At 46.7% G+C, this 12,392-nt stretch overlaps 1 protein-coding gene across 3 annotated transcripts in view; it reads left to right on the forward strand.

Annotated features, from left to right (window-relative positions):
- The first annotated feature begins 1,389 nt into the window (after nucleotides 1-1,389).
- CPLX1 (complexin 1) overlaps nucleotides 1,390-12,392 on the forward strand; it is a 104,182-nt gene continuing 93,179 nt past the window's right edge. The window contains exons 1-2 of one of the 3 annotated variants that reach the window (XM_074570503.1): nucleotides 1,390-1,670; nucleotides 2,610-2,712. In XM_074570503.1, the coding sequence (XP_074426604.1) occupies nucleotides 2,682-2,712 (31 nt within the window). In that variant the 5' untranslated portion in view covers nucleotides 1,390-1,670; nucleotides 2,610-2,681. Of the gene's footprint in view, nucleotides 1,699-2,012; nucleotides 2,051-2,609; nucleotides 2,713-12,392 lie in introns of those variants that run through there. The other 2 variants (XM_074570504.1, XM_074570505.1) reach the window with 2 other exon arrangements.

Raw genomic sequence — 12,392 nt, forward strand, 5'->3', positions numbered from 1 at the left:
TGCCTAGTCAGCTGAGCTTCCTAGGCTGATACTAGTGTCTGTTGGAAAAGTGGCTTTTTGGGACATCAAAAGAAGGAGAAGGGGAAAGGGAAAGGGAAAGAGAAAGGTAAAGAGTAGGAAAAATAGTAGTTCAGTGGAAGGGACATACAATGACCACCTAGTCCGACTGCCTGACCACTTCAGGGCTGACCAAAAGTTAAAGCATGTTATTAAGTAAATTGTCCAATTGCCTCTTAAATGCTGACAGGCATGGGGCACCGAGGCAGACCCAGGTGGGTAGATGCTGTCCTGAGCATAGAAGCATGCCCTCCCGCATCTGCAGCTGGCACCCGAGAGCTTTGCAGGCTGCGGGGCCGTGGTGGCCGGCATCGCTGCCCCGAGGGGGATTGGTTTGCCTGCTGGACCTGCGTGACTTTCCCCGCAGTGCCAGGTGCGGCCCCGCGACCCTCCCCGACCTTCAGACGCGGTGGCCATGCCAGTGCCTCCCCAGGATGTCTGCGCCGCTATTCCCCCACCCTCGGGCTCCCACTTCTGCCAGCACCATTTCCGCTCCCCCCCACCCCCCTCCTCCAGTTGCTCTGGGGGCTGCTGTCCCACCTCTCCTGCTGGCGACAGAAGGGCGTAGCAGCGGCAGAGCTCGTCCCCTCCGCAACCCGGTCCCAAGCCAGCTGTCAGCATCCCTAAAGGTGGGTGCTGGTGCCGTGAAGGGGTATTGCTCTGCTTTGCCACGTAGCGCCGCACGCACCTCCTTCCTCCTTATCTTCAGATGCCGTCCCGAATCCGGGCTGAACAACGGGTCGGTGCACTGGTGCCCTCCAACCGGCAACAGCAGGAAGACGACTTTCCCCTTCCCCCGGCTTCCACCCCCCTCTCCCCCCACCCCCAACCTCCTTCTAGGCTGCAAACACCGATGGATAGCGAGATAACTGAGCCGAGCAGCCAGAGATCCTTCTCCGGCCACAGTAAAATCCGAGGCGAAGGAGGGAGAAGGCGGCTCTGCTCTCTCCCTATCTTCTTCCTTGCCTCTCCAACTCCTTCCAGGACCTAGGGGATGAGAGGACCCAGAACAGAGGACGCGGATCGCACTCCCACCCTCCCCCTTTTCCGGGAAGCTGTATTTGCAGAGATTTCCCCTGGCACACACACACTGACGCCCGAGGAGACGCAAGGAAGCAATTGCAAAATGCAACTGCGGGCTCACAGCCTCCCCTCCTTCCACCACGGCAGAGCGCAAGGACACCTGGCTGCTGCAGACAGCCGGGGATAGGGTGGGGGACAGGCATGCAAATACACGCACCCCTCCGCTCCCCGGGGTTGGGGAGCGCCGGGGACCTCCTCCGCGGCGAGCATCGAGGTGCGAGGGCGGCGCAGAGAAGGGGCGGGGGAGCCGGAGGCAGGGGGAGGGAGGGAGCCCAGCACCCGCAACGAGAGGAGGAGGAAGGAGGGACCGTGTCGGTGGGATGGTCCGGAAATCCTGTGATAAAAAGAGGGGCGCGGGGGAAAAGTAGGGAGAAGCTCTGGACTCATTGTCTCTCCCCCACCCCGCGCTTTCCCCGGCGGCCCTCAGGCACATGGGCGCCGGCCGGAGCCTCTAGGAGCAGAGCGGTGCGCAGAAGGAGAGAAGCGGAGGCGCTGCAGCAGCCACCTGCCGCCGGCCCGGTACAGCTCAGGTCAGCACTGTGCCCGCAGCCCAGCCAGGTACTGGCGCCGGGGCGGGCCGGGCCGTGCCGGCCGGCGTGCGGCGGGGCAGCCGGGAGAGGCGGGGTGTGGGCACGCAGGGATGGCAGAAGCCCTTGTCCTCCCAGGTGCTGGCGGGCCGCACAGCCCCACGGCGCGGCTGTGACCCGGTACCGGGCGAGGGGTCGCAGCCTGCCTCGGAGCCGAGCCCGCCGCCCCCCGTGGCCGGGGCCGGGGCCAGCAGAGGGAGGCAGCAGCCTGGGCGGCGGGGCTGCTGTGCCGCACCTGAGGCTGGCCGGTCACAACCTTGAGCCGTCCCGGCTCTTCCTGAGGAGGTGCAGTCCTCCCTGGCATTGCGCTGGAGTCGTTCTGGGTGAGGTTGCTGAGGGGCTAGGGTGGGGAAGCCTGCCCCGCATCCGTGCTCTCCATCCCGTCGCCCGGGCTGCATCCGCAACCAAGTCGCCCAGCTTCCCCCGCTTGCCCTCCCAGGCACTTGCGGAGCGCTTCACCTTCAAATGCCCCCTCGGCTGTCCCCGGCGGAGCTGCCACTCCGGAGCTAGCCCTCCGAAAACCGAGAGGGCTGAGAGGCAGGCGGGGAAATGAGAAAGTTCAAAGGTTTAACGCCTTCCTGCCCGTCTGCTGGAGACAAGCCGGGAGCACCGCAGTGCTTCTCCAGGCTCACTCCCGGCCACCTGCCCTGCCTGGGGGGCCCACAGTGTCCCCTTACCTTCTCCTCACACCCGTTCCCTGCCTGCTAGCATGCAGCTCCGCTCCCCGGGTGCCTTGTCCTGTCTGGAGGGCTGGGGGTCTGGAAACTTGCTTACACTCAGGCAAGGGGAGGAAGGCTGTGGGGAGAGAGCTGAGAAAGACCACACATCAGGCTTTTCTTCTCCTACAGACACTATTCCTCTTTTGATTGTCTCTCTTTGCAGGCTGCCCTCCAAGGATTCCTGGTCTCTGCGCACGTGAGGTGTGAAGGTGGGCAGCACCCCTAAGCCATCAACATGGATTTTGTTATGAAACAAGCTCTAGGAGGTAAGTGCGGTTGGTACATGAGGAGTCTTGCATCCCTCCCCACCCCCCCCTCTCCTTTGCACTGTGCAAGAGAGAGGATGGACTGCTATGGGGCTGTGGTAAGGTCTGCAGCTTAAAGCGCTGTTAGGGGACCCGGAAGAGCATGCCTATCACCGATTCATGATCCTAGAGCCAAGCGCTTGAACAATCTGAGCAGGAGAGGGCAGCAACAAGCAAAGACCAAAGCCCCGTGTCAAGGGAAAGACCTCCCACAAAAGGTGTGCAGGCCCTGGGTCATGCCTAACCTGGCACCCGACCAGCTGGCTGCATATGCTGCTGTACAGTGCACAGGTCTTGCTTTGCTTTGCAAATGTTACAGAGAGGTTTAGCTAGAGTAAACCCAAAGAGAATTTTGTGCATGTGTGTAAGCCCCTTTTTCACCCTGCCCATAAATGTTGGCTGGACCTTGACCAAAAAACAGTCAGTGCACAAATTTTTGTACCTGGTATTTGGAGCATTGTTTTTAGTAAGAATATTGCTGCAATAACCAGTGAAATAGTAATAAAGTTCCCATCCCCGTGCCCCCCACCTGGACTTATGGCCAACTTTTATACATGGTTTCAATGTATTTCTTTCCATGCATGATGAACCATTTTAACCTAATGGTGGGAAATATAAAAGGTAGTGGTGTGGGGGACAGAAACTGAAAACAATGCAGAAACATTTGGGAATGAGATTCCCTTGTTCTGCCACAGTTACGCTGCCTTTCTGGGCTGCTTGGCCTGAACACTCAGTCAGAAAAAGGCTGTCACATACTGAATGCTGGCTGCTGTGGTGAACTGGAGCAGTTGGCCTCCCAGGAAGTCAATGAAGTTGTTCTGATCATTCACTTCTACGCTGTATCTCATGCGTGCATTTTTCTTTGGAGAAATTGTGGAGTCATGAGACCGTGGGAATGTTTCATGCATGGTGTTATTGATATCATACGCAGCTTCAACATTTACTGCAGGACTCTGTCCCATGACACAGATTCATGATTTTCCTCTTTGAAAGCAGAGGAACTGGCATTTTTTTTCTCTCACCAAGGGAGCAAAATTAAGTTAGTCAAAATTAAGCTAAGAATACAGTAAGCTACTTAAGTTTTAGCTAGGGTGTTTTGAATGTAAGATCAAACTGGAGAGGAAAGGGTCTAATTTGATTGCACAAAATAGCAAGATATGAAGATATCTATGTGAGAAGATAATGGCAATACTTTTTGTTACTCCTCCGTGCCTGTTTTAAAGGAGAAATAGTTTTGACAAGAAGGCTCTGCACTGTTTACTATGGTGTGAATAAGGTTGCTTGCACAGAAAGGAACAAGTGTACGTGCAAACTGGAGGTATAGCCACTGAAGCTGGAGATAAGGGAATCCACTAAAGAGAAATAACTGCTTAGAGACTGCAGTTAAAGGCAGAGGGAGGAGGGTTGTGGCAAAGGAGTAACAGCTGAGATGCATGCCCTTTCTTGCAGTTTAGTGACTAACCTGAGTTGGAAGCAGTGTCTGGCCACGCTTAGCAGCATTTACTCTGGGCAGACACTCATTCTAACATAACGTTGCATGCTGGCGTCAGGATTTGCATTGTAATAGGAGTTGCTGAGAAGGCAAATTCAAAAGCCATCTTTTAGTGAAGCCTGAGTTTCTGATGTCTGTCAAGACACTGCCCAGGGCGTCTGCCCAGAAGTCATCACTTCTGCCAGATGACTTGATGTATTAGCAAATGTGTCTGGAACTTGCCCGCTTACTCAATAAAGGAGAAGTCTCTGCAGAGTGGTAAAATCCAGGAAATTATAATTCATTAAGCAGAGACCTATTTTAAAATTAGAAATAGTTTCAAAGAGGAAAAACAAGATGTCCCAGGGCAAATATAACATGGAAAATAAAGGTGCTTTTGGACACTGTTTTCCCACTGAATTTAAAGCCCAAGCTGATGCAAGCGTGAAATCTGACCGTACAGACACAGCAAACCAAGGACATGAGGTTACAGTTTGTTTCCTTAATTATGGGGCCAGAACACTTTTTTGTCTGCAAGTTCTGCCATCCAGAGGGAGATGCCCAAACTGAGAAAAGCACCAAACCTCTGGTGGGTAACAGGCTTGCTTTGGTTAGGATACATGCATAGTGTGATCAGTGAATGAGTGTTTTTCTTATCCCCATTTTCAGGGAGATATTCCTGTGGATTTCATGGCTCTCTGGTTTTAGTTTAATGTGGCTTTTCCCAGAACACTTTCATTTTGCTCTCTGCTTGGGACTTTTTGAGTGGTGCAGAAGTCCTTATCCCATCCCCAAAATATCTTCTGGCACCCCTGGAAGAAAGAAAAAAATATTGCAATTTTTTCAGTAAGGTCCCCTCCAATTTACAGAGAATCATACGTGCTATAGATACTGCTTGCAGACCACCTACAGCTATGACAGCTTAAGCCTTTCACTATCTCAGCTGGGGACACCTCAGAAAGGCCACAGGCCAATGGGGTTTCCTTGTCTGAGCATTATGGGCATGGAATTTTCTTTTCCCGGTATCCAGCACCAAATTGGGACTTAGGCCAGATCTTACGGTAGCTAAGAGCCTGCTTTTGTTGTTTTCCTGTTGGACAGGACTGTGCAGGGCTCTGAAGCAAATGAGGACTTTGGGACCAGGTTTTACCATATTGGAGTGATCAGAGGAGGTACTGGAAGGAAAACAGAATTGCTCTCCCACCTCCTCACTCACCTTCTTGAGGAGGAGGAAGTCTCACACTCTGCGTAATTAAGAATAAATAAAAACCTTAGCAGAACACTCCTGTGGTAGTTTTCCCATTGCCTTTGAAGCAATCCATGAAGACATTTCCTTTGTCTCTAATGGCACAGGACAATCAGATCTGTTTTTCCTTGAGTTTTGCCAGTCAGAGGGGAAGAAGTCAGCAAGGTATTTTGAAAAGTAGGTAAGCCAAGTCAGCAAGCAAGGAAAGGCTGGTATGTTGTGTAGAGTTGCTTTGTTTGGTACAGGATTTAGGTTTTGTGGAATCGATTTGGCAGGTTATTGCATTGCTGAAGTAGAATGTGTTCTTTCTCTTGTTTTATCGTTGTTGAAGAGGGTCTGCAGAACCCTGCTGTTTCTGTGTGGTATAAGGCAATCAGCTGCACACTGCTGGCACTGGGATTTTGGCCACTTTGCTGTTCCTGGGACAGTTCACTAAATGAAGACAACAGAGTGATTTTGTGATTGCATTTTACATCAGGAGTGCTCTTTGCCAAGTCAGGTCAGAGCTCTGGAGTATTGTTTTCATGACCAAGGGGTATGACTTCCTGGGAAAAAGCTGGAAGTGAAGCACCTGGAATGGTCCCTAAAGGAATTTAGCCATAGTGTGCGAGTTTGGATCATGATGTGGCAGACGAGAGAAAGACTTCTTACAGCAGAAACTAGCATTGTGCAGACCAGAATGCTCTGAATATATGGATATACAGAACACACAATAGATCTAACTCTGTATTACACGGTGTTGTGCAGGGCCCTTTTAACATGCTCCTTTTATTGCCATGGATAAGAGACATGTCTAGCTGGGATGCCTGGCTTACCCAGTGACTTTTCCTAATGTCAGCCTGTGGGTAAATCATATAATTCATTTCATATATAATGATGCATATCTTCTTCATGCTACCAGTACCCCTTAAATTCATTGTGCAATGCATGCCCCATCAGGAGGAAGGGTATCTTTGAGTTTCTGGATAGATATTCAAGGGACTATATTACAGGCATGATTTTCTGTTTTATTGTCAGCAGCTTAGAGTGATGACTGCAGCTTGGCATTCACTTCTTTATCTGTCGAGATTCACTGGTGTCTTGTTTTGGTTCATATGGATTCTTAAAATACTGTAGGCAGAAGACAAATGCAACCAGATTCCCATCTGGAATATGTCAACAGGGGGGATTACCTACTTCATGTCCCTTACAGGCAGCTTTGGTTTAGCTAGATATACCACAAAACACAGTTCAGAGGGAGTCCCCTTGTCCTTGAAGATAGGCAGAGATTTAAACTCTTCTGAAGATAATGGGATTTCAGTCACTGTCTATAATCTCTGAAAAAGGAGCCCGTGTGCTAAGCTTACATTAGTGAAGGTGTGAGTGTATGTGAATGCCAGATAAACCTGAGTGGAAACTGTACTAGTGTTTAACAACATCTTAGCAGCGGCCTTTTTTGTGTCTTATGAAGTGTACATTTTGCTGCTGCATTTGCCTCACTTTACTTGCTTGTGATATAAGGATTAAGTCCTTGATTTTTCCCTGGAGAAGTCAGTGAGACTGAGTGCAGTTAGAGGCAATACAGACCTGTCCAGGGTGGAACAGACAGTGAAATAAACACATTGGTTTCTGCCTTCTCCTCCTCCAACTCAGCCTCTTGTTTCTCAAACTTGCCGTTCTCTGTTAAGCCTCTCCTGCTCCAGGACCTCATGCACCAGTTACACTGTTCTCCACTGCTTATGTTAATGTACGAAGTTCTGGAGCACGACAGAAACTGTAATGCAGAACTGCAAGTTGTGGTGCCAACAAGTAGTGCTGATATTTACTTCTGAGGTGCCTATTGCCTATTATACTTGAAACTTGTGACACACGAGGTCTTTCATTTTGCAGTCAGGCGCTTCCAAATCACAAAGACTGCAGAACTGGAGATGACAGAGGAGGTCTACAGCCCACTGTAGCATGTGGTAGATACGGGGGGACCATCTACTTTTGTTCTCAGATAACTTCTGCCTATGTTGTGTGCAATTCCAGGCACCACAATTTAAAAAGGAGGTTAAGGTACTTGAATGCGTCCAGAGGAGGGTAACGAAGTTGGTGAAAGGGTTGGAAAGCATGTACTGTGAGGAGTGGCTAAGGATTCTGGGTTTGTCTAGTTTGAAGAAAAGGAGGCTGAGGGGCAACCTCATTGCTCTCTACAGCTTCCCGAGGAAGGGAAGTGGAGAAGGTGGTGTTGATTTCTTCCTGGGATCCAGTGACAAGACATGTGAGAGTGATTCAAAGCTGTGTCAAGGAAGGTTAAGACGACATTAGGAAACACTTCTTTACTGAGAGGGTGGTCAAACAGGCTTCCTAGAGAGGTGATCAATGCCCAGTGCCTCTCAGCTTTTAAAAGGCATTTGGACAATGCCCTTATAACATGCTTTAACCTAAAGTAACGACCTAAAGTGGTCAGACAGTTGGACTAGAGGATCATTGTAGGTTCCTTCCACTGAACTATACTATTCTATACTAGTGTATTCTATAAACTTTTTAGTGAGTAAGAGTATAAGATGAATTCTTTACCCTCGGTATGCAGTATGGTTGTGTTATTGTTCTATTATTTTATGGATCCCTTTTTTCTTTGTCTGATGTTTTGAGTATATGCATTTAAATGACATTTTGAAGATGAAGAGGTAGTGTTGATATCTGATGGATACATTTTTCACAAGGAATGGTTTTATAGGCCTTTTTTTCTAATGAATATTGCTAGCAAAGAGATTTTCATTAAGGTATCGGATTAAGTTGAGTGCACTCATGATGCCTGTTGCCAAGTCAAGGATAGAAAGGAAAATCCCATGTAGGCATCTCAGTGCTTCCAGAAAAACAAGCTAAACATGGGTTCTACAGCTGTTCAAGGCTGATTAATCTATACAAGCCTTGGATCTTCCTTGTTTGTTTATTTGATGCTAGATCCTCATATGGTAACCTATAGGGCTTATTTTGTTCTTCAGGAATTCCCATTAAAACCAAGGAGCAGGTTATTTTCCAAGGAAATGAAATAGTTGACTATGGAGATGATACCAGTGAAGCAACTACAGCGAGGGTCATCTGATTTATTCCATTAATGATCCAAACCAGGAGGAGGAAAATTGGCCAGGTCCTTTCTTCCTGTGCCTTTCTTGAGAAGCCTTCCTTTTATATTTGCTTGCCTCTGTTGGGCCTGCTGCTGTTAGAATTGTACAAATGTTCTCACTTGTGTCTGTTGGGTTCTTACTTCTGTTTGTCTTATTTGTAAGCAGGCACTGAGAGCAGTGTGCTAATTTAGTGTCCTTGGAGGAAATGAGCAACCTTCAGCCTGCTGATTACAGAGATACACCACAAAGAGCTCAACTAAAATTTCTTTGCTGAGCATCTGCTTGCCGAGAGCCTGCTTAGAGTGCAGCGACATGGATAAGCAGGAAGTTTTCTCTCTCAGAGTGGGGAGAGAGAGAGAAATAAGGAAATTTCATGTCTATTATGATTCCTCCATGGCAGAACAAAAGATGCTTCTCTTTGATTCTCTGTCCACTTTGAAAGTATTTCTGCATACTTTTCATTTTGGCATATGTTGCCATACAATTGAATCTTTCTGGCTTTTCTCTTTTTCTGTCTTTCATAATTGAAATTAGATCTCATGGGGGCAGAGAAAAGTGGTGGTTTCTTGCCAGCTGTATAGTTTCGGCACAAATAGAGTTTGACAGTTCTTGATTTTTGGCCTGTGTTGCATAGGAAACATTATCTGCAGGAGCAGATTTGGAGCTGGGCAGGAGTCTAGTACATGATGCATTACAGTTATTCAGACCCTCCTGGTGAAATGGGACTCTGAAAATGTAAACCACTTGTTTGCCTTTGTGTTGGCCCTTGGGAAGAGGGAAGTTCAGACTTTAGTTGATTTAGTTAGCTGTGGAGACCTATTCACTTGCTTATGTGCTGGCAAAAGGACAGCCATTAGAGAAGGCTGGTGTATATGAATGCTGATGCACATTGGAGGGCTTTGTTTAGATTAGAATGAAGGTAAAACTATGAAATCAAATCCATGAGGGCTACATGGGTTTAGAAATCTTGCTGAGTTAAGTTGGGAGTGTATAGACCATTTGTGTTTGCTAGTACTGCAGTAAGGTACAGGGCTCCAAAATGCCTAAGTAATCTCTGCAAAAGCTGTCCATTCTTAAGTCCTATCCTTATGGAGGGCAGGAATGTCTCTTTCTTTCTGGAGCTCCCCCAAGGCCAACAGCACAAAAATCCATTCCAGCAGCAAAATGTTTGCATGGGAAATTGCAGTATGAAACCTGTGACAGCTGCAGCAGCTTTTGAAGGCCACCAAATTGCTTAGGAGGCCTGGAAGAGGAACAGCAGTAAGCAGGAAAGACTGGCAGGAAGAAAGGGACAGATCTGTAGTGTGTTGCCACTGGCTTGTCTCATGTCAGAGAGCATGCAAATGCATGCTTTTCTGTTTGAATATCATCATCCCCTTTTCGAACATTATGTGATGGTGCTCAGAAAGGAAAGAGAGGGAATAGAAGAGGCTGGTGTTGAGACTTAGAGATAAATACATGTTCTAGTGTTCTCTAGGGTGGGAACCCACAGTTTTTCAGCCCTTGGAGAGGGAATATGGTTCATAACGGGGTGACTATGGGACATTAGTTCCTCAAAGATGCAGAATTTCTACTCCCATTTCCAACAGCTGCAAATGCAGCATGCTGGGGCTCTTCCAAATTCTCTGACTCTCCTCTTTCAGTAAAGGGGCAGAGAGCACTCTGCCTTAGCGTTGGACACTCCTTTTCGGGGGGTTGTAACTCTGCACTGCCTTTGTATTCCATGTGCTGGAATCAAGTGCTTGCTCAAGGCTGCACGGAACATTAACAATTGCTAAGTTATGGCTTTGAGAACTATGATGTTGGTTGCCATCTTATTTTCTCACCTATAGCTTGATTGTGAGAGCTTGGATATAGTCAGTTCTGTTTCTTGCAGGTTGGCTTTAGTGGCTGGAGTACGTGTCTCAAAGGATGTAAGGCTTTGCTGAGAAGGCTGAGAATTTCCACAGATTTCTGGGCAGATGATCATGTGGTTTGCTAAAGGGTAACAGCTGCAATTACAGGCATGGCAAAGGTTACTAGTGATCTTCCTATCACTGGTACAAATCACAGTGCATATTAGAAACAAAATACTTTAAACAAATTGTGTCTCTCTACTAGGGATAAATCGATGATCACACTGTGCAATTCAAGAATTGATTTCCACCCCCTGCAGTTTTAAATAACCCAATTTCAAATTGGATGTATGCTGTCACTGCAGAAATGAATTAATACAAACAATAAATTTAATCTTCTGCTTTGATGTGCATATTTTTACAATTTGAATTTGTCATTACCTACAGGAAAGAAGATTCTTAGCAGCTACTTATGCTTTTGCAGCATAATTTGAGTCTTGTGGCTTATTTGCAGTGATACTGACCTTGAAGGAATGCAAAAAGTGCAACATAACAGAAATTTGGGATTCAAATGGCTGTGAATTATCTTCTGTGGAAAATAAAGAAAGAAACAAATAAACACAATTCTGGAATGGTGGAGCTGTTTTGATAACTCATGTCTCCTGAGAGAATGGGAGCAACAAAGGGGAAGGCAGACAACAATTAAAGGAAAAGGGATGACAAAGAAATGTGTGTCAATGCTTAGGTTGGCAGACAGCTGAACTGCCATGTCTCTGTGTGCCTGGATCCACCTCTTCTGTTTTGCTGGCGAGCAAAGGCAAAGTTGACCACTGGAAAAGACATTTGAACGTTTGAACCTTGTTTTCAAGGTAACTGAGTGGGAGATGGTTGTCTCAACTGCTGGCCTTGTCCTTGGGAGAACCCTGGGTGTACTTGAAAAGGTCACTTGATCTCTAGGTTAGATGGTATCTCTCACAGCCCCGTTGCATAGGAAGCAGTATGTGACTCCATTACCCTAAGAGCAGGACAGAGTCAAGTGTGACTTATGGGCACCTGAATACTGCAATTCCCTTCATGGGAAGGAAATAGCATTCTTTTTTCCTTCTATTACTCCTTCTTCTGTTTCTTGGTGCTCGGCAGAGCTGAACATGCGTACTTAATAGACTTGAAAGCTTGTCCTTCTCTTGATATTGTCAGTGAAACTTTCTTGTTCATCTTCCTTCCCTCCCACCATGTTGTTGCACATAGTGTGAGACTTTCTAAAAGCTGCCTGAGTGGAGAGAAACTGTGTGGGACTGCTTGGTCTCTGTTCTAGTGCCTGTCCTAAGCATACATGACCATTAAATTCCTTGAAAATGCATGCATTAATTAAAATTTTAATTTGCAAGAGGACTTTGGAAAGGTTTTACTAAAACATGGTGTTGGTTTTTTTTCATGAAAAGCTTTTAAACACAGTTTGTATCTTCTCAGTAATCAAGAAGAGAAAGACTGCATGAGACTAAGACATCGTATTTTATTTTATGCTGGAGTTAAGTGTATGCATGCCACTCTTCCTTGAATCAACATGTGGCTCTTACTGAGTGAAATGTTTTGTTCTTTGTGAATGAATTTTTCTTTGCAGTTTCCTTTGAATCTATTTTTTCATTAAATAAGACATTTTATTTAAAAATATAAAGAAACAAAATAAAAACAAACAAAAAATTGAGAAGGAGAAAATATTCAGAGGTTTTGATAACTACCAGCACATCAACATAGCTGCTCCTGTCCACAGTTCTAGCTGGCAACAAAACTGCTTGGGAGAGTGTTTAGAAAAACACCAGTCTCCATTAGAAATAGACAAGTCTTTTTCAGTGGTGTGGGTTTGGTTTTTTTTTGTTTTTTTTTTTTGTTTTTTTTTTTTTTCATTCTGTATATTTAAAACACTTTTCTTGGGACTATTGCAACTTTCTCTTCTCTATTTTTCTTACTGCATGGTTTAAATATCAGCAGTTCCCCTT

Source organism: Larus michahellis, chromosome Z (assembly GCF_964199755.1).
Source record: "Larus michahellis chromosome Z, bLarMic1.1, whole genome shotgun sequence".
NCBI lineage: Eukaryota > Metazoa > Chordata > Aves > Charadriiformes > Laridae > Larus > Larus michahellis.